This window comes from Mesoplodon mirus (genome assembly GCF_964341445.2).
Source record: "Mesoplodon mirus genome assembly, chromosome: 10".
NCBI classification, from domain to species: Eukaryota; Metazoa; Chordata; class Mammalia; order Artiodactyla; family Ziphiidae; genus Mesoplodon; species Mesoplodon mirus.
The window spans coordinates 40,010,740-40,032,251 of NC_138986.1; the positions used below are offsets into that span (position 1 = coordinate 40,010,740).

Here is a 21,512-nt window from a genome sequence, read left to right on the forward strand (position 1 = left end):
TGGTCAGAATGGCCATTATCAAAAAAATGCTGGAAAGGGTGTGGTGAAAAGGGAACCCTCCTGCACTGTTGGTGGGAATGTAAATTGATAACAACCACTATGGAAAACAGTGTAGAGGTTCTTTACAAAACTAAAAATAGAACTACCATATGACCCAGCAATCCCACTACTGTGCATATACCCTGAGAAAACCATAATTCAAAAAGAGACATGTACCACAGTGTTCATTGCAGCACTATTTACAGTAGCCTGGACATGGAACCAACCTATATGTCCATGAACAGATCAATGGATAAAGAAGATGTGGCACATATATACAATGGAATATTACTCAGCCATAAAAATAAACAAAATTAAGTTATTTGTAGTGAGGTGGATGGACCTAGAGTCTGTCATACAGAGTGAAGTACATCAGAAAGAGAAAAATACTGTATGCCAACGCATATAGATGGAATCTTAAAAAAAAAAAGGTTCTGATGAACCTAGTTGCAGGGCAGGAATAAAGAGGTAGACATAGAGAATGGACTTGATGACATGGGATGGGAGGGGGAAGCCGGGGCAAAGTGAGAGTAGCATTGACATATATACACTACTGAATGTAAAATAGTTGGCTGGTGGGAAACAGCAGTGTAGCACAGGGAGTACAGCTTGGTACTTTGAGATGACCTAGAGGGGTGGGCTAGGGATGAAGGGAGGGAGGCTCAAGAGGGAGGGGATATGGGGACGTGTATGCATATGGCTGATTCGCTTTGTTGTGCAGCAGAAACTAAAGGTATTGTGAAACAATTATACTCCAATAAGGATCTATTTTTAAAAAGTAAAAAAAGAAAAAGAAGTTACCTTGGTCCTGGAAATAAACCATGAAATTTAATTTTTTCATTGATACTTAAGGTGTATATTTTTATTTAGAACCAATTTTGCTGAGAATTCTGATGTTTAAGATCAAGATGTTGTTAAACGATATTAAGATAAGTTCGATAGGTACTAGTGTGTTCTTTATTGGTATTTTCTACCCTTTATATTTTCTTGGGTGTTTTGATCAGCTTGCTTGTTTCAGCTTATATCCAATACTTATTTTCGGGGTTGTCTTTTATTGAAGAATAAAGCAAAGAAAACCTTTTCTTTTTTTCAGAAAAATACCTTTTAGTCTTATAACTGTTGACTGACTTATAAAATTTTTTTTAAACGTTAACATTTTAAAGGTAACTTGTATTGATATTCAAAGGAAAAAGTTTGTTTTCAAAGTAAAACACTTAATAACAACCCGCCTCCTCCCCCATCCCCCCAGATTTATAGACTCAAGCGTTCTAAACGTGGAAGTTACTTTAGAAATGATGGTACAAATTCTTAGAGGAACACAGGTGAATCACAGAAAAAAATTATTTGGGTCATATATTAGTGTTGTAATACATCTATCAATTGGTAGGTTTTATCCATGCAATTGTAACATCCTATTAGTCCTAACAATGTTTCTCATACTTTTTCTGCCTTTAAGGTATTGATATTTACATGTATAAAGTACTAGGTTAGGTACCCCTGCTATATGCTCCTACAGCATACTATGCTTCCTTTATGAAAAATATTATCCTTTGTTATAATTGATAATGTCTTGGTTTACCATCTTGTGGACTATTTGTCTTATTTACTTCTTTGTCTACATAGTACTCAAAAGTAGCAGAAAGTTGGATGAATGAATGAATAATGGTCAGATGCTCATCAGTAGTCTCTCACTGCAAACAGCATTTCTCATCTTGAGCTGGTTAAAAAAAATCACTGAACGTTTCTGTTTTCCCTTTCTGTCAAGTATTTGCTTAGTGTATTTATGGAGTATGGAATATTGTGTATAAATTAAGAACTTTGGTGTTTTAGTCTTGTATCTTACTAGGACAACCTTACATTACTAACTTCTGTATAACACTGTCTTGTAAAACTTTATTATTTTCATGTAAAACACTATTTTGTTCAGTATATTAGGAGTTCAAATATCTGGAAATGTTAATTTATGAAAGTAAAAATACCATATTTATTTTAGGGACTGTTCCCCATATTATATTTATTTGTATCTGTGTCTTCCTATATATATTTAAAACAAAGTCTTAAAAATTCTCATTCATTTCATTGGTTTCGTGGTAACACAAGAAGTATTCTAGTCTCCATTAAAGTTTCTCTTCTGCCTTCTTTTTGGTTGTGTTTTGTCTTAATGACTCTAATTTTCTACGAGGCTTGACACCTGAAGACACTTTCCTTCTTTTTTAAGAAAAAGAAGAAAAGTGAATACACTAAGTAAGGTGTTTGCCAGGAGGGGAGAAGTTGTGAATTTGTTTCAGACCACATTCTCACTATCAAGCAGAGCTTTAATGTCAAACAGCAAATGATCTCATGGTGTCTTTTGGTATTTATGTTATCATTTACTCACTTTTATTAACTTGAAGATAAGTTAAGCTAACATTCTCTTAAGTTTAAGGTCATAATTTGGTAATAAATCATCCTTTGGGCATCCTTTAATTAACCTTGATGAGCTTTTTGGAACAGCTGTAGTTAACAGAAATAAAAGATATAATAATGTTCTAAGTTTTAATTTTCAAAAAATACTTCTTCTTTATCAGAGAATTACTCTCCTGCAAGTATGGTAACTGAAATTCTTTGTATACTCTGTGATCAAAAAGAATGTGCAATTGAATGTTTATATAACAACACTGTGATCCAGGCGCTTCTTCAACCTATTCATAACCTAATGAAAGGAACTAAGGTTAGTGTTAAAGAGCCTCTTAATTGGATATTAGTGAATATTCAGTGGGACTTGTAATTTGATAATCTGAAGTATTATACCGTTTTCCCTATAAATGTATTTTAAATCTTAGTTTATACAATCAGTTGATTTTAGTTATAACAATGTGGGGGGAAAGGTACATATAACATCTTAAACTTCTTTTGGTCAGGCTTAGATTGTAAGGACTAAAGTTATTATATTAAGCTATTTGTTTTGCAAATCTAATAAGTCTTGTGAATGTTTTGTTGTTTGTTTTGATGGCAACTGTATAGTCTTTGGAAATATTTTCCTGAAGAGCCAGCTTTGTTTTACATGAAGAACAAGTACTACTTTAGAAAAACTTATAATTATCCCAGTTCTGAACATACATATATGTCTCTTTACAGATTGTACAGTATATTTCCTTACATTATATAATTTAACCTTCACAGCTGAGGCTGAAAGAAGCAAATTGCTTAAGGTCAGACATTTAACAGGTGGAAGAGTTGGTACCACTACCACTAGTGCAGTCTAATATATCTCTCCACTTTTTATGACTTGAATTTCTGGGGAATGACTTAAAGCTTTATCAGTAGGCTACAGGTTTTCGCCTTTCCGCATCCGTGTTTTGTAGTGTTTTTATTAGCTTCGTCTCCCTTTGCCCACCTCTCAATGGGCTGGGCAGCTGCTCACCCATTCAAGTATTCACTATTTATTGCTCATTTAGAAAACATTAAGCTTTTATGTGAATGTAGTACAAAGTATGGAATTCTAGGTAAGTAAGTAGATATAATGAAAGTATTTTGACCTCAGTCAACCTCAGGGAAACAAGATGAGCAGAGAAGAAACAAATAGAGCATAATACACAACTGAATATTATAGAATGCCATAAAGTAAATTGTGAAACGTAAACCATATACCAGAGCTGAGAAATGTACTCCTGAATCTTGAGCCATAGCTATTGTTTACTTCTTTGCTTTATACATCTATCTTTAACTTTGTTTTCTTTTGGCATCTTTCTTTACCAGTATATACTGGTAAAGCTAGTTTTAGTACTTCTAAGAATCAAAAGTGGGGAAATATGATTGGTCCAACCTATGTTTTCTCATTAGATGACATCATTGGCTATTGGCCAGCCCATGAATTGGCTGTCCTTAGTCACACCTACAACTCATGACCCAACAACCAGGTGTAGGAAGGGATGGTATCCCTTAGAAAAGATGGTAGTATATTAGATACCGTGTATAATAAAATTAGATTGGATATACAAGAACCCAGTGAGTGAGAAGGGCAAAGAAGAAGAGCTACTGCATTTGTCAACTAGAATTATATACATATAAAACTGTGATAGCAGCAATTCTTTTAACTGTCTTAATAATAATTGGTTTGGGTAAAAAGTGTATATGTATTTGCCTTATCAACTGTGCTGGTACAAGAATATAATGACACATTTAATTCAGACATTATTTCACAGCCAAACAATCAACTTGTTGTGGTAATATAACTTTATTAGACTACACGACCACCCTTGAATATTAGTCTGTGATATGTTAGCATGTCTTAAAATTATATATTTAATGTACAGGATGCTCCAAATTGCTCTGAAACAGCTTTAATTCATATAGCTGATATTTTGGCAAGAATTGCTTCTGTAGAAGAAGGACTTATTCTACTACTTTATGGAGAAAATATGAGCTCTTCTGAAGAAAAAAGGTATGTTTCTATTTTGAATTTGTGGAATTTTTTAGCATATTTTCTCATACCTGATTTAAAGTTTCCCCAAATTTTGTCATATATTAATAAAAATCGGGATAACTATCTAGATATAGTTAGGTTTCCTGATCAACTGTTCACATATTAGATCATCAGAAAATTGCAGGAGTAACCAGGATTATGGATTATACAGGCAGAGTAGGTCTTGATGTCCGCAACTTCAAAATAAGAATAGGAGGGTTCACTCTACATGGGATCTTTTTTGCTTCCTTGGACTGTACTCTTTCAACTTCTAAAGCCACACATGATTGATTTCAAGTTAAATCACACAATGGAAATGCTGACTACTTCCACGTCTTCCTTCTCTTCCTTCTCTCTTCTGTTCATGTTTATAGAATTCTTTCTCATTTCAAAACTGGTGTCTACATTACTCTGCAGTTTTTTTGTGTGTAACCAAAGCATCTTCTAGGTGAATGAAACATTTTTAATAGTTCTATGATACTTTTTTGTATGCTTTACCATAATTTATTCAAACTTCTCTCCAATTATTGGTATCAAGTTGTGTTTAGGATTTTGCCTTCATAAATAACACCACAGTGAGTGTTCTTTTATCCTGTTGAAGTGGTAGATTACATTAATTAACTGTTTGAATATTGAACCAGCTTTGCATACCTAGAATAATTGTTTTTATACATTGTTAAATTTGATTTGCTAATATTAGTAGAGGATTTTTGTCTGTGTTTGTGAGAGAGATTGGTCTGTAGTTTTTATGATCTTTGGCCTTCCTGTAAAATGCTGGTCTCATAAGTTAGGAAGTGTTTTGCATCTATCTTATGGAAGAGATTTGGCACAATTTCTTAAATGTTTGATAGAATTCACCAGTGTACCTATTTGGGTGTGGTGTTTTCTGTTTAGGAAGATTATTATTTATTCTATTTCTTTAATAGATATGGGTTTGTTCAGATTGTTAGAGTTTTGGCAGGTTGTGTCTTTCAAGGAATTGGTCCACTTATCTAAGTTTTAAATTTGTGGGCATAGAAGTTTTTTTTTTTTTTTTTTTTTTTACAGTATTCCTTTATTACCCTTTCAAAGTCTATAGGATTAGTAGAGACGGCCCCTGTTAATTCTGATGTTAATTTGCTTCTACTTTTTTTTTCCCCTCTAAGCTGGCTAGAGGCTTTTCAATTTCACTGATCTTTTTAAAAGACTAGCTTTTCCCCCCTCTGTTCATTTCCTGTTTTTAATTTGACTGATTTCTATTCTAGTTTTTATTGTCTGCTTCCTTTTGGATTTAGTTTCATTTTCCATGGTGAAAGCTTAGATTATTGAATTTTAGGTTTTCTTTCTAATATGTGCATTCAGTGATATAAATTTCCCTCTAAGCACTGCTTTTGCTGCATCCGACAATTGAGTTGTGTTTTCATTTTCATTAGTTCAAAATATTTTTAAACATCTCTGGAGACTTCTTTGACCTATGAGTTATTAATGGGTCTGAGAGTATATTTTGTATGATTTATATTTTTAATTTGTTAAAATGTGTTTTATGACTCAGAATGTGGTCTCTTAGTGAATGTTATGTCTTTATGTGAGCTTGAGAAAAATGTATATTCTGATATTGAAGTATTCTATACATACCAGTTATGTACGGTTGGTAGTTGGTGGTGTTCAGTTCAGCTGTGTCCTTACTAGCTTCATGCTGGATCTGTCAATTACTGACAGAGGGGTGTTGAAATTTCAGACTATATCAGTGAATTCATCTTTTTCTCCTTGCATTTCTGTTAGTTTCTGCTTCATGTATTTTGACACTATTGGGTGCATACACATTAAGGATCGTTATGTCCTTTTGGAAAGTTGACCCCCTTTATTATGTAGTGTGCCCTTTGCGTAATTTTCCTTGCTGTGAAGTCTGAAATTAATATAGCTACCCCAGCTTTCTCTTGATTGTCAGCATGTGTCTTTCTTCATCCCTTTACTTTTAATCTATCTTTGTCATTATATTTAAAATGCGCTTCTATAGATACCACATAACTGAGTCTTGTTTTTTATCTAGTCTGACAGTCTTTCTTTTAATTAATTCTTGTCAGAGTGATTTGATATGATTGGATTAATATCTACCGTATTTTTTACTGTTTTCTATTTTGCCTTTATTCTTCCCTTTTTTTGTGTGTTCCACATTTTTTCTGCCATCTGTTTTTTTTTTTTTTCCCATCGCGTGTTTTAATCTGTTTACGTCTGGGAACATACTGTCTTTCTGATAATAGTCACACAGGACCAAGGTCTTTTCATAGGTCACTGTTTAATCCTCACAGTGGCTAAGGAGGGGGCCTCTGTGGTCATCTTCATTATATAGATGGAGACTTTGAGGCTTGGATTTCCGTAACTTTGATTTAGTATAAGAGAAGTAGTTTTTTTCTTTTTGTTTTATTTTTGACCTATTTTGCACTAATGAAAAATTTCTTTTTTCTGCGATACAAAAGTAACACATACTGCTGACAGTGAACTTGGGAAGGAGGAACGGAGCATTAGTAACTAAATTGAGAGGCAGCACTGAGTGAGGGTTAGTCGCATGAGCCCTGGTTCAGACTACTTGGGTTCACATCCTAGCTCCACCGCTCAGTCATTCCTCACCTGTGAATTAGGGATAATCAGCACTACCTGACTCACAGGGCTGTCAAAACTTTAAGCCAATTACTACATGTGAGGCACTAAGGGTTAGTTAGCTTTTAGTGTGTGCACATGTGCCTTATAAAAAGTGGACTTGTGCCTTGTGTTTTCTTCAAGTACTTAAATTTTGTAGAAGATGAGCTTTCTGAACTCCTACCTTTGAACAGAATAAATACATTTTCATAGTTGGTTGATAGCTTGGCTAGGTGGGGAGACTGGAAACATTGTTACATTGCCTTCCTGCATCCACTATTGCCAAGTTCCATGGCTGAGTTTCTTTCTCAGGAGCCTTTTTTAAAAAAAAATTTTTTATAATATCCACTACAAAGGAATAAAGTGATGAACTTTATTTATTTATTTTTGGCTGCATTGGGTCTTCGTTGCTGCATGGGCTTTCTCCAGTTGTGGCAAGCAGGGGCTACTCTTCCTTGCAGTGCGCGGGCTTCTCATTGCGATAGCTTGTCTTGTTGTGGAGCACAGGCTTCTAGGCGCACAGGCTTCAGTAGTTGTGGCTCGTGGGCTCTGGAGCGCAGGCTCAGTAGTTGTGGCACACGGGCTTAGTTGCTCCGTGGCATGTGGGATCTTCCCGGACCAGGGTTTGAACCCGTGTCCCCTGCATTGGCAGGTGGATTCTTAACCATTGTGCCACCAGGGAAGTCCCCAGGAGCCTTTTTTACCTCTGAAACTTTCCAGGACCTGATGTTTCTTGAGGGTATGACTTACTCTGGGCCTTTTTTCCTTTTCTCAGGCATTAGCTGGACAATTTTAGGGAGAGGACTTGAATTCTTTGGCACAGGGGACTTTGCTTCTGTTGTGAGTTTGATCACATTCTCTGCTTCTGTTTTCTCTTTTTTGGTGCTCCTGTGAATTGGATGTTGAATTTCCAGGTGTGATCCTCTGGGTCCCTTAGCTTTTCCCTCATAGTCCTGCCTTTTTTATCTTTTTTGTTACATAGGAGATGTTCTTGGATTTATTTTGATAGTGATTTTTACTTTCTAAGAATACTTGGTTTGATATTTTTTAAGCTTGTCAAATGGGCCAGGTTTTCCATGCCTGGCTTCCCAGATCCTGTAGTTTAGTTGGGGAGGGGCCCTTCTGGTCCAGAATTCTGCCTTCAGCCCCGCTCGAACTCCCTGTCTAGTTGGGCACCTCATGGCTGTCCTCAGCTATGCCTGGCTTCCAGCTCTGAGCCTCTTAGGCTTACCTTCCCCAGAGCAGCTTCGTCCAGTAGAGCTTTATGTGATGATGGAATGTTCTAGATCTGAACTGTCTAGTAAGGTTACCACTAGACACTTATGGCTGTTGAGCACTTAATATATGGCTAGTGTGGCAGAACTGAGTTGTAACTTTTATTTGCTTTTAAATTAAAAAAATTAAATGTGGTTAATGGCTATGGTATTCACCACTCTAGAGAATAAACCTCTAGTCTTTTGGCAGGATGGGGAATAGGGGCTATGGGTTGGGAGACCTTAGACTTCTCCTCCTGTGTTCAGCTGCACCTGCATCCTGCCCTGGGCTGTTCTTGGTGCCTGAGACCTCTGGGCATGGGCTGTGCCTCGCTTCTGCTCAGTTCTGCAGGTCTGCTGCTTTCCACCTCTAAGTCAGGTTTCCACCTGACTTTCCAGCAGGTTTCCACCTGCTGACGTCTTTTGGCTATTGTTCTTTCTTCTCTTTTCCATTGTGGCTTTATATCTCTTTATTTCTTGGTCCCTGTTTTTCTGGGGCTCGAGGGGAGGGTGCTGAGATAAGCATGTGGTTTAATCTTCCATGAGTAATCTGTTTTCCTGATCTTCTATTCTTGCTTATTTGATGTGATATTCTTCCCAAATCACTCTCAGCCCAGTAGTTAGATGTTCTTTTCTATTGCTTGAGTTCTCTTCTTTGGGTTCAGCTCTTCATGTTATTGGTTCTTTAAGAAAAAATGGATGTAGACAAGGGCTCTGCCACTTAGTTTTTATAAGTTGGAGAGTTTCCAGCTAGACCTTTCCTGAACAGGATTTTGATCAGCAGCTCTGTGTGGACCAGTGTGGTGAGTTGATTGGCAAATTTTCTCTGAGAGAATAAAGGCATTGCTGGGAATTTTCTATTATGTTGAGGACATTTCAGATGCCAGAATAAAGAAGACTTTTATCTTAGGAGCTCACTTCTCTCTCTGGAGAAGCCTTCACTTTCCCTAAACATTTGTTCAGCATTTTGCCCTGGTATAAAAGCTGCTCATGCTCCTGAAGTGAGTGTGGGGCAGGGGCAGATCAGACTCCTCCCCACTTTGGGCTGCACTGCATTTGCTGACTCTGAGCTCAGAGCTCCATCATGGGCTCTTCTTTTCTGCATTCCAGGCAGGGTGGTTTTTTTTTTTTTTACTGTGGGTTTCTCTGCCTCTGTAGTCTGGAGCTGCTCCCTCCCTGTCTGCCTTCTCCCAGAAGTCTTTAAAACCTCTTTCTCTTCCCATTCTTGCCATTGTTCAGGGGTTTTCCCTTTTATACAGCTATATTCTTATTTTACTGGGCTCTCATGAGCAATGGGAGGCAGATGTGTATGGACACCTGCGTATACCTTCTTTGGTTTTAATTGAGCTGAGCATTTTATGATTCAGTCTTCTTCTTTCCTAGCATATCAATTATACTTTTCTTTTTAGTGGTTACCCTTATGTTTGTAATACATATTTACAACTGAATTAGCTGTAACTACTGGTATTAAATCTTCTTTCAAATAACACTATACCACTTAACAGGTAGTGCAAGAACCTTATAAGAATACTCCCAGCTCCTTCCTATCCCTTATAACTTTGCCGTCATTTCACTGTTCCATAGGTATAATCATCAAATACTTGTTTGCAATTATTATTTTGAACAAACTTATCTATTAGGTCAATTAGTAATATATGAAAAATTTGTCTTCTTTATGAAATACCTTATATACTAGCCTTTTTTTAATTTCAAAGTAGACTGCCCTAAAAATGGTATTGCTGGGTCAGAGCAGCATGTATATTTTATATTTCATGGGTACTACCAGATGATTTTCCAGTGTTGTAGGATTTTACCTTCTTGCTGGCAGTGTGTGAGAAGCTTGAAGAGTACCCCTCTTTCCATATTCTTGTCAAGACTACATCATCAGTTTGACTATATTTTGACAAGCTAATGGGTGAAAGACCTTGTTTTGATTCATATTGACCAACTCTTGTTGTGTTTGAGCATCTCACTGCTCCTATGGAGATACGGTTTTTGGTTATTTCCATTTCTTTCTTTTTTCAGTTTATTTTTTATTTTTAAAAATTTTATTGGAGTAGAGTTGCTTTACAATGTTGTGTTAGTTTCTACTGTACAGCAAAGTGAATCAGCTATATGTATATATATATCCCCTCTGTCTTGGATTTTCTTCCCATTTAGGTCACCATAGAGCACTGAGTAGAGCTCCCTGTGCTATGCAGTGGGTTCTCATTAGTTATCTATTTTATACATAGTATCAATAGTGTGTATATGTTAATCCCACTGTCCCAGTTCATCCCACTTGCCCCTGTCACCCTTGGTATCCATACGTTTTTTTCTCTACATCTTTGTCTCTATTTATGCTTTGTAAATAAGATCTATACCAATTTTTTCTGATTCTACATATATGTGTTAATGTACAATATTTGTTTTTCTCTTTCTGACTGACTTCACTCTTTGTGACAGTCTCTAGGTCCATCCACATCTCTACAAATGACCCAATTTTGTTCCTTTTTATGGCGGAGTAATATTCCATTGTATGTATGAACCGAATCTTCTTTATCCATTCCTCTGTTGATGGACATTTAGGTTGTTTCTATGCCCTGGCTATTGTAAATAGTGCTGCAGTGAACATTGGGGTGCATGTGTCTTTTTGAATTATGGTTTTCTCTGGGTATATGCCCAGTAGTGGGATTTCCGGGTCACATGGTAGTTCTATTTTAGTTTTTTTTAAGGAACCCCCATACTGTTCTCCATAGGGGCTGTATCAATTTACATTCCCACCAACGGTGAAAGAAGGTTCCCTTTTCTCCACACCCTTTCCAGCATTTATTGTTTGTAGATTTTGTGATGATGGCCATTCTGACTGGTGTGAGGTGAGATCTCATTGTAGTTTTGATTTGCATTTCTTTAATAGTTAGTGATGTTGAGCATTTTTTCATGTGTTTGGCCATCTGTATGTCTTCTTTGGAGAAATGTCTATTTAGGTCTTCTGCCCATTTTTGGATTAGGTTACTTGTTTTTTTTTTGATATTGAGCTGCATGAGCTGTTTGTATATTTTGGAGATTAATCCTTTGTCCATTGCTTCGTTTGCAAATATTTTCTCCCATTCTGAGGGTTGTCTTTTCATCTTGTTTATGGTTTCCTTTGCTGTGCAAAAGCTTTTAAGTCCCATTTGTTTATTTTTGTTTTTATTTCTGTTACTCTAGGAGGTGGGTCAAAAAAGATCTTGCTGTGGTTTTTTATGTCAAGGAGTGTTCTGCCTATGTTTTCCTCTAAGAGTTTGATAGTGTCTGGCCTTACATTTAGGTCTTTAATCCATTTTGAGTTTATTTTTGTGTATGGTGTTAGGAAGTCTTCTAATTTCATTCTTTTACATGTAGCTGTCCAGTTTTCCCAGCACCAATTATTGAAGAGGCTGTCTTTTCTCCATTGTATATTCTGGCCTTCTTTTTCATAGATTAGGTGACCATTGGTGTGTGGTTTTATCTCTGGGCTTTCTATCCTGTTTCATTGATCTATATTTTCTGTTTTTGTGTCAGTACCGTATTGTCTCGATTACTGTAGCTTTGTAGTAGAGTCTGAAGTCAGGGAGCCTGATTCCTCCAGCTCCGTTTTGTTTTTTTTTTTTCTCAAGATTGCTTTTGCTATTCAAGGTCTTTTGTGTTTCCATACAAATTGTAAAATTTTTTGTTCTGGTTCTGTGAAAAATGCCATTGGTAATTTGATAGGGATTGCATTGAACCTGTAGATTGCTTTGGATAGTATAGTCATTTTCACAATATTGATTCTTCCAGTCCAAGAACATGGTATATCTCTCCATCTATTTGTTTCGTCTTTGATTTCTTTCATCAGTATCTTATAGTTTTCTGCACGCAGGTCTTTTGCCTCCTTAGGTAGGTTTATTCCTAGGTATTTTATTCTTTTTGTTGCAATGGTAAATGGGATTGTTTCCTTAATTTCTCTTTCTGATCTTTCATTGTTGGTGTATAGGAATGATTCCTTTTCATAGCTTCAGCCCACTTTTTTAGTTTGATTTTTTTTTCACCGACTCTGAGTTACGTATGCACACAGTGAACATGCAAGGCTTGTTATAAAAAGTTCCTTGTTTTCCAGAGGCAGCTACTTTTGGCTGCTTTAGATGTTTCCTTTAGAGCTTACATCTAGATCATTAAATAATGTGCTTATAATACTTTTAGATTTTAGTTTAAGGTATTATTCATTGACTTATTATAATGATTTATATCTCTCTCTCCTTATCTCCCCCAGCCCACCTGCATGTACACACTTAGTCTCTCCCTTCCCTCTATCAGTGCAATATAGTTGAGCCAATAGTCTTGGTTGGAATCATACTGTATCTACCCTACCAAGAGCAGCCTTCACAGCCCAGCCATATCATTACTTTCACAACTTGTTTTCTTTGGAGTTAGTTTTATTTCTTTTGTTGGCATTAATTTTCAGTGTACTTAACTTTCCTAACTAATTATATCTTCTCTCAGTATATTCAAATACTAGACAAATTTATCAATTTTTATCAAAGACTTTTTTAGCCTTCTGATCTACTTTATTCAGACTAGTTCCTGGCTTGGTCTGGTGCATAGCTTTTATCCTTGTAATGACCTTCATCATCACTAGGATGACTTTTTCCCCACCTCCTTCTGGAAGCTTTTCAGTCTTCTGTTGCCTGTTAGTATTCTGAAGTTTTATGATGTTTCTTGATGAAGTTCTGTTCTTAACCTATTTGATGGACTTTTTAAATCTGAAGATTTATGTCTTTCAGTTTAAGAAAAATAGTTGGATTTCATTTCTTTTTTGTCTTTGTTTTTACATAATATGACTTTATTCATATGAAATGTCAAAAATAGACAAATTCATAGCAACAAAGTGAATTTGTGGTTGCTGGGGGCCAAAAGTTGGGGCAATGATCTTCTGTTTTCTCTTAAACTCTCATTGGAATTTAGACTTCCCTATCTGTTCTGTGCCTTTTTTTTTTTTTTTTTTCCTTTCTAGGAAATTGCCTCAGCTTGCTTTATTTTCAAGCACTTCTACTGAAATTTTTATTTCTAGTTCTTTTTTAAGAGTACATTCTTACTCTACCACCCTACTATTTTAATTTGTTTTTAATTTTATGCAAGTTTTAAAGGTTACTTTACATTTACAGTTATTACAAAATCTTGGCTGTATTCCCCATATTGTACAATACATCCTTGAGCCTGTCTTATACCCAGTAGTTGTTTGTACCTCCCACTCTTCCACCCCTATATTGCCCCTCCCCCTCCCCACTGGTAACCACTAGTTTCTTCTCTTATCTGTGAGTCTGCTGCTTTTTTGTTATATTCACTAGTTTGTTGTATTTTTTAGGTTCCACATATAAGTGATATCATACAATATTTGTCTCTCTGACTTATTTCACTTAGGCTAATGCCCTCCAAGTCCATCGATATTGATGCAGGTGGCAGAAATTCATTTGTTTTTATGACTTAGTAGTATTCCACTGTTTGTGTGTTCATGTCTGTGTGTGTATATGTATACACACACACACCACATCTTCTTTATCCATTCATCTGTTGATGGACACTTAGGTTGCTTCCATTGTAAATAATGCTATGACCACTGGGGTGCATATACCTTTTCGAATTAGTGTTTTTGTTTCTTTTAGATATATACTCAGGAGTGGAATTGCTGGGTTATATAGTAGTTGTATTTTTAATTTTTTTGAGAAACTCTGTATGGTTTTCTACAGTGGTTGCACCAGTTTACATTTCCCACCAGCAGTGTTCCCTTTTCTTTACATCCTAACATTTGTTATTTGTGTTCTTTCTGATGGTAGCCATTCTTACAGGTGTGAGGTGAAATCTCATTGTGGTTTTGATTTGCATTTCCCTGTTGATTAGTAGTGTTGAACATCTTTTCATATGCCTATTGGCCATCTGCATTTTTTCTTTGGAAAATATGTCTATTCAGTTCTGCCCATTTTGTAATCTGGGTTTGGTTTTTTTTTTTTTGATGTTGAGTTGTATAAGCTGTTTATATATGTTGGATATTAACCCCTTATTGGTCATATCATTTACAAATATCTTCTCCCATTCAGTAGGCTGTCTTTCATTTTATTGATGGTTTCCTTTGCTGTGCAAAAAGCTGTTAAGTTTAATTAGGTCCCACTTGTTTATTTTTGCTTTTATTACCTTTAGGAGATGGGTCAAAAAGAATATTGCTATTATTTTATGTCCAAGAGTGTTCTCACTAGCATCCTATTCTTGTTTCATGAGTGTAAGTTCTTCTTACCTCTGTAAAGGTAATGAAGTTTCCATTTGTCATTTTATTTTTCTGTTCAAATAGACTTTTGTATTTGTTATCTTGGTCTCTGACTTTTTAAATTAGATTTCTTCAGATATATTAAAGTTAGTAAAAAGCTGCTTGAAACTCATGCAGGGAAATGGGACTTGTCACTTCTGGCCTTTGCTGAAGGGGGAACCTTGCCATGGTATTGTTTGAGGAACCTTTAATATAAGTATCTTTAGTCTTGTCTTTGTTCTCGTCAGAGTCCATAAAGAAGGCTCTTACAGTTAGCTGCTTGAAGAGAGTATAAGCCTAGTGAGAGAAGACCACTGAATGCAAAAGGTGATGGGTCTCAAGCTTTAGTATATAAAACTTGATTAAATCCTGTGCTGCTTGCTATCAGTTTTAATCTCTGCCTAACTTCCAAGAGGTACAGAGGTGACTACATGGAATGTGAAAATAATCTGGAGGTCAAGTTCCTTCTTAAACTGAATTTCAGGCATCTTTATCTTAAGTCCCACTTGTACCCCCAATTATAGAGATTTTTGGTGCCACCAATTTGAGTTTTTTGAGAGGTTCTATGAAATCCTGTTGATTCCATTTTCTATTCTGTGGCTGATCATTCAGTTTTTCTAGGCTCTGAATTATTCTTTTATTCTAGATTCCAAACTTTGTTACTATCATATCCTTTTTTTTTCTCCTTGTCCTTGATGGCTGCAAGAGCCCTCTGAAAATTTTGTTTACTTTTGCATTTTAATATTTCAGGAGGGAGTAGATGTGAATGTATGTGTTCAATCTGACAGAGTTAACCTGGAAGTCTTTTTCTTATCCATATATAACAATTCTTTTAAAATTATGAAGACTAACCCTTTGTCATGAGTTCTAAGATTTCTTTTTATTGTCCATCACTTCTCTATTTAAGTTTTTTCTGCTATGTAGACATCCTTTAATTGTATGTAGTTGTTTTTCCCAATCATTATTCTTATGATTTCTAGATTTTTTTTTAAAGCGTCTCCCTCACATTGAAGTTAAACAGATAAAGCATAAAACGTTAGAATGTCTTCTGAATCCTCATTGTGCAGTGGGTTAGAGTTTCTAACTTTATTAGCGAAAAACTGGATACATCTCAGATGTCCAACAATAAGAGGCTAGTTGATTAAATTATGTTTAGACAAAGGAGTACTTAGCAGCTGTAAAAAGGGGATGAGGAATTGTTTATGTACTGCTATAGAATTATCAGAATCTCTGAAGTAAAAAACAAAACAGAAGAATGTTTATAGAATGCTACCTTTTGTATAGTAGAATGGAATATGAATAAATACAACTATATTTGCTTTTTCAAAAGGGAATGATAAAAGAATAAGCTGAAAAGTGATAGTTTTAGAGGAGGGGAAGAAGTATATGGATCGGGAGGTATCGGTATGAAACATCTGGGATTATTCCTTGATTGTACCTAGGCTTAACTTAGGAATCATGTATCTGTTTCATATACTAAATGTTAAAGTTAAAAAGTAGAACTAAAAAAAAATTCAAACAAATGGAAATAAGTGAACTTAACTACCAGTCAAGTTAGTGATATACCCATGCAGAGAAAAGCAGTTCAGTCAGATTAGGTCACTTGAAGTACATACAGTGCTTTAGGTATCATCTTTTAGTCCTACAGGTGCTCATATAATTGCCCAGTTTTCGAAAAAAGTTCTTGATGAAGATATTTCTATTTTTTCTGGATCGGAAATGTTTCCCACGGTTAAAGGAGCTTTTACTTCTGTGTGTCGTCAAATATATGGTACATGTGAAGGCTTGCAGGTTTTAATTCCTTATAGTTTGCATGAATCTATAGCAAAGGCTTGGAAGAAGGTAAGTATTTTCAAACTTCTTTTTTCTTCTCTTCAAATCTTTATTTCAAATATGGTCACTATTATAATATCATACTACAGTTAAAATATTTTACTGGAGCAAATATGACGACTTTAGCACTATAGTAGTTCAGGGGACATAATGCTTTCTTATTTGGCACTACATAACTTCAGTACATCCTCTCCCCATAGCACGAAGCTCTGCGACCTAACTGGGCACTACAAAGTCTTTTCTTCTGAAAGGAGAGCCTTTGAATAAATTGTCTTTGCATAGACTGACCCTTTGGGAGTTATTTCTGAGCAATTTTTACAGATAGCTGGGTTTTAGTTGCATACACTGGAGATCATAATGTAGCAACCATCAAATATAGTATATTTGACATATAGTATATGCCAGCATCTTCCCCCATCCCATTTATATACTTCATTTATGAAATACTTTACATTATAGTTAAGAATCAAATAACTTAAAATTTGCAGGTAATTTAATTTTTAATTACATTGAGTCAAATATAAAATTGTTACATGAGAGCTTATGAATAACACTATCAGGAAAAAAAAATGTAAATTTGTTATATTTTAGACAAGCTTGCTATCAGAAAGAATTCCTACTCCAGTACAGCATTCTGATTCTGTTTCTTCAATAAGCCACAAATCCCAGAACATGTAAGTAAATCTGTTTTTTCACATTTGCTGAAATAATTTCAAAATGAGAAATGTAATAGAATACTGTGGCAAACACATTTTATAGGAAGCTAGATGTATATATATAATATATAGGTTCAAGGAAAAGTACACCTAGGAGGAACTTTAGCAATCACGTATACTTGTACCTTTTAAAAGAAGAAAAAATAGCAATATTTATTATACTTCAACCTGTATTTACATTTTGGGTTAGGAAATGTGACATGTTGTAGTGTTTCCAGAAAACTTGGAGAATCACCAAATACTAAAATTGGAAATTCAGTAGAAGTAGAATGTTTTCAAATGCCAGTGAAGTCCATTTACATTTAAACTATAACTTTCCAAAATGTGTGGGGTACATTTTAGATTTTGGCATTGGAGAATTATTTAAATCAGTATTTATAGTAATTTTTAAATTTAGATGTTTCCATGTTGTTTTCACAAATATCAGTAGGATATGGAGTCAGATTAATAGGGAATATATATATTTTTTTTTTTAAATTAAGATCTGGTGATGTGTTCCTGGAGTCTCTTTTTAATTGAGTGTCGGCATAATCTACAAAGACAATTAGAACTTTAAGTGATGTTTAGTTAAGAGAAATTTAAAAAGTCACCATTTTTCTTTAGGTAGGCATAGTTTAACTCAAAAACAAACAAAAAAGTCAAAGCCTTTTACATTTCCTTAATGATGTAATTGTTCAACAAATAGTTAATTTTCTAAAAATCAGTTATAGTTTTTTTTCTGATATAGTTGTGAAACTTAAATCAACTGCCATCTTTTTCTTTGCATGAAGGGGTGAGTAAAAATGTTGCTGCAATTCATTTTTCAGGTAATTTCTAGGTCTGTTTTCTTCGATCTGTGATTTATTGTTTTCATTCATGCGTTCATTTTCTACTCATTCATTCAGCCATTTATTGGACCAAGTACTTTGCTGAGTTCTGAGTATACCTATATACCTTTGAGAACTTATTGTGTAGTGTAAAATACAAATAAGTTAATACAGTGCAGCAATGTAGCATGCTAAATTTATGATAGGGGTCATTCAGGGTCCTTTGGGAGCTAACTTGGGGAAATCTTTCCTCAAGAAGTTGTTATTAAACTAAGTTAAAATGGATACATGGATATTAACTGTCTAAAAATGGGAGAACATTATTTCAGGTGGAAGAGATAGTGTGGTCAACAGACTAGCAGTGAGAGGGAACATAGTCAATGTATTTAACATGTTTTACTGTCAGTAATATTTTTAGATTCTGATGTTAGAGTCTGAGGGAACTAATAAATTATATGTCACTCCTTCTCTCCTGTGTTGTGAACCAATTAATAGAGATAAAGAAGTCAAGGAAATCAAAACACTGAATAACATAGGCTTCCCAAGATCAGAAGAATTAGACAGATTTACCCTTCTTTCACTATCAGCAGTGGCTAGGCTTCCATCACCCCCAGAGACAGAGCTTACAAAGATCAAACTTAATTATGTAGTAGAACTAAGCAGACTGTGTGCTTCCTACAGGCAGCTGGGTCACAAAGAAGTGGTGGACTGGGGGAGAGGCATTGCCTATCCAATCATGCTTAGGTCATCCTACAAATTTCCTGAGTCCCCTCTTCAGTGGGGAGGAGTGAGTGATTAGGTGGAGAGAGGCAAGCAGTGTTAAACTGGGGAATGTGCTCCATGTGTAAACTTGATGCTAGAGGAAAAGGAGGTTCCTTCAGTATCTGATATTACTGTCTTAGAAACAAAGGTTTAATAGTTTTTGATAAAATAGAACTGTTTTCATTTTTGTCATCAAAATCAAATGATCTCATGGAGTTGTTGAGTATCTTCTGCATTAATTGAAAAGTTTGGTATGAGATGGGTATTATTTGTTCCATTGTAGTTTAGTAAAACTTGAGCATAAAATTATTTTGGCCAATTAACTAGACTAGCTTGTCTCCAGCATGTAGCAGGTGCTTGATAGCTTGGTTGAATTAGTGAATGAATAACACTTCTCCTACCACCAGGCACTAGTTTCTAAATAAGGACAGTGATGGTAAGACTGAGATCTTAGTCTTACTGAGTAGGGTAAAATGAAGAGTAAGTTGTTAAAATCTATATTTTTGAGCCTCTGACAGACTAATTTAGGCATTTTGATCTTATTTTCTGACAGTATATGTTGGAGATTTCCTCTCCATCCTTTCATTTACTGGTGCTTACAATACTATAGAGAATATAGAAGCTGCTTTGTAGTCATCTTATGGTATGTCTTAAATCTAGACTGAAATGCAACCCCAGATGAAATTTCTACGAGGCTAGTTTGATATCAGTGATTGCAGTGACTGCAAATTACTTAGGGGCCATCCTTAGGGTGACTGTAGAGAAGAATGTAATCACAAAAAAACCAATGATGCCCAACCTGCCCCAACCAATTACCAAGGGACCTTTGGTAAAACTAGAGGTTGAAGTAACGGGGGAATCTTTGATCTGCAAAAACAGCCTATGATCCCAAAGAAATAAACACCTAAAACTTAATTGCCATGAGAGTGTCTATACTATACACTCTATAATATCTAACCATTCAAAAATCGGAGTTCTCATAAGCTAATAAAGCAGTGTGACCGTTGCCTATTGTCCTAAGGGGGAGGGTTCTCCAAGGATGATAAACAAATTCAGTAGCTTAGATCTTCCTTCTGTTTTGAAACATTGAGTGTCTTCACTATAATTTGAAGGGAGAATTAAATGCTAGGTTAATAGGAGAAACAATAAACTAAAGTATATTAACTTTCTCAGAATTATATGACACAACCTGTAAGTTTTTTGCCTGTGTTTTTACTTGGGGGTAGTCAGGGTAGACTTTTTAAAAACAATTTCTTTAATGGCTAATAGTTCATTCAAGGTTTTTATTTCTGCTTGAGTGACTTTTGCTATATTTTCTAAAAAACTTATTTTTAATCAATATTTACTTTTTTGGTGTTAATTTGTACAAAGTATTCTTATGATGTTAAAATTCTTTATCTGTAGTTATTTCTCATTTTTTGATTCTTAGTATTTTTTGCTTCCCCCCCTCCAATTTATTTTCATTAGTTTATGCAAAGACCAGTTTTTGATTTTGCTAATGTTCTCTTTCCCTCTCTATCATCTCTCCTTCCCTCACTTTAGTAGTACAGGAAAACAAGTGGAAGGGGATTGAGAATGGATATTAAAAGAAGGAATCTACATCAGCCATTCTAACTTTAATACATGTTGATATGTAGTACTTTCATTATTAAGCTCTTATAAATATTGAGAAATTTCTATCTTGATTTTACTCTTTAAATCCATGAAATATTTGGAATACATTTAAGTTTCCAAACATAGTTTTTTTTTTCTTACTACTCTATTTTACTGTTGACTTCTAATTCATTTCTGTTCTTTTCAGAAAATATAGATTGCATAATATGTATCCTTTTAGGTTGGTTGAGATTTTGTGTTGTAGTACAGGGTCAATCAAAAAAAAAATCTGTCCTTGCTTGAAAAGACTATTTTATGTTTTTTATTGGAAGTAGAGATATTCTAAGTTTTTAATATTTCCACCAATATTTTGTTTTGTCGGCATATGTATAATCATTCACTATAAAAGTTGATTTGTCCATTTGTCTTTGTAATTCTGGGGTTTTGTTTTACATACTTATATTTTATGCTATTAGGAACATAATTCACTGTTTCTTGGGAACTTTTTATTATATAATATTTCATTACTGCTTTGCCTTAAGTTTTATCCTGTATGTTACTAATATTGCTAAATATACTTGGCTTTAGTTAGTATTTGCAGAGTACATGAGTTAAGAATGTGTCTGATTGCAGATAGCTCAGTAAGGCTTTCTTTTTCCCATGAAGCAAGAAGTCTCATGGAATACTATCCAGGCATTGACTCACTGATGTGGTTTGAGACCCAGCCTCCTTTTCTTTTTCATTATTAATGTTTTTTGGGGGGTTTTTTCCCCTCAAGTTTGCACAATGGCTAACCTCTAGACTCACAGCTGCTTTTGAAGAGGAAATAGGTTGTAGAGACAAATGGCTTCTTTTCATGATGCTTTGTCTTTTATTTAGGAAAGAAATCTCATTAACATTTTGTGAACATCTAAATCAATGTAATATAAACATTTGATTTTGACCTATTTTAATATCCAGTTTTTTTTCTAGGCAAATAGGAATATCCAGTAGGGTGGATAGAAAATTTTCTCTTACTTCTGATACTTCAGATGAAGTGCTGATATCCTCTCCTGTGTTTCCAAATTGCTAGCTCTGACTCTCCTATTTACTGTGTGTCTTCTGAATGTTTCAAGTTGTTTACTTTGTCTTTTCTTTTTCTCTGGATAATGTTACTGGTCTTTTAGAAGTATTTTG

General features: G+C 35.0%; 1 protein-coding gene across 1 annotated transcript in view; it reads left to right on the forward strand.

The window, feature by feature from the left end:
- Positions 1-21,512, forward strand: part of TBC1D32 (TBC1 domain family member 32) — a 181,137-nt gene that overhangs the window by 51,066 nt on the left and 108,559 nt on the right. Inside the window, exons 15-18 of the mRNA XM_082633325.1 lie at positions 2,607-2,749; positions 4,335-4,462; positions 16,267-16,468; positions 17,051-17,133. Coding sequence (XP_082489451.1) covers positions 2,607-2,749; positions 4,335-4,462; positions 16,267-16,468; positions 17,051-17,133 — 556 coding nt within the window. The remainder of the gene's footprint in view (positions 1-2,606; positions 2,750-4,334; positions 4,463-16,266; positions 16,469-17,050; positions 17,134-21,512) is intronic.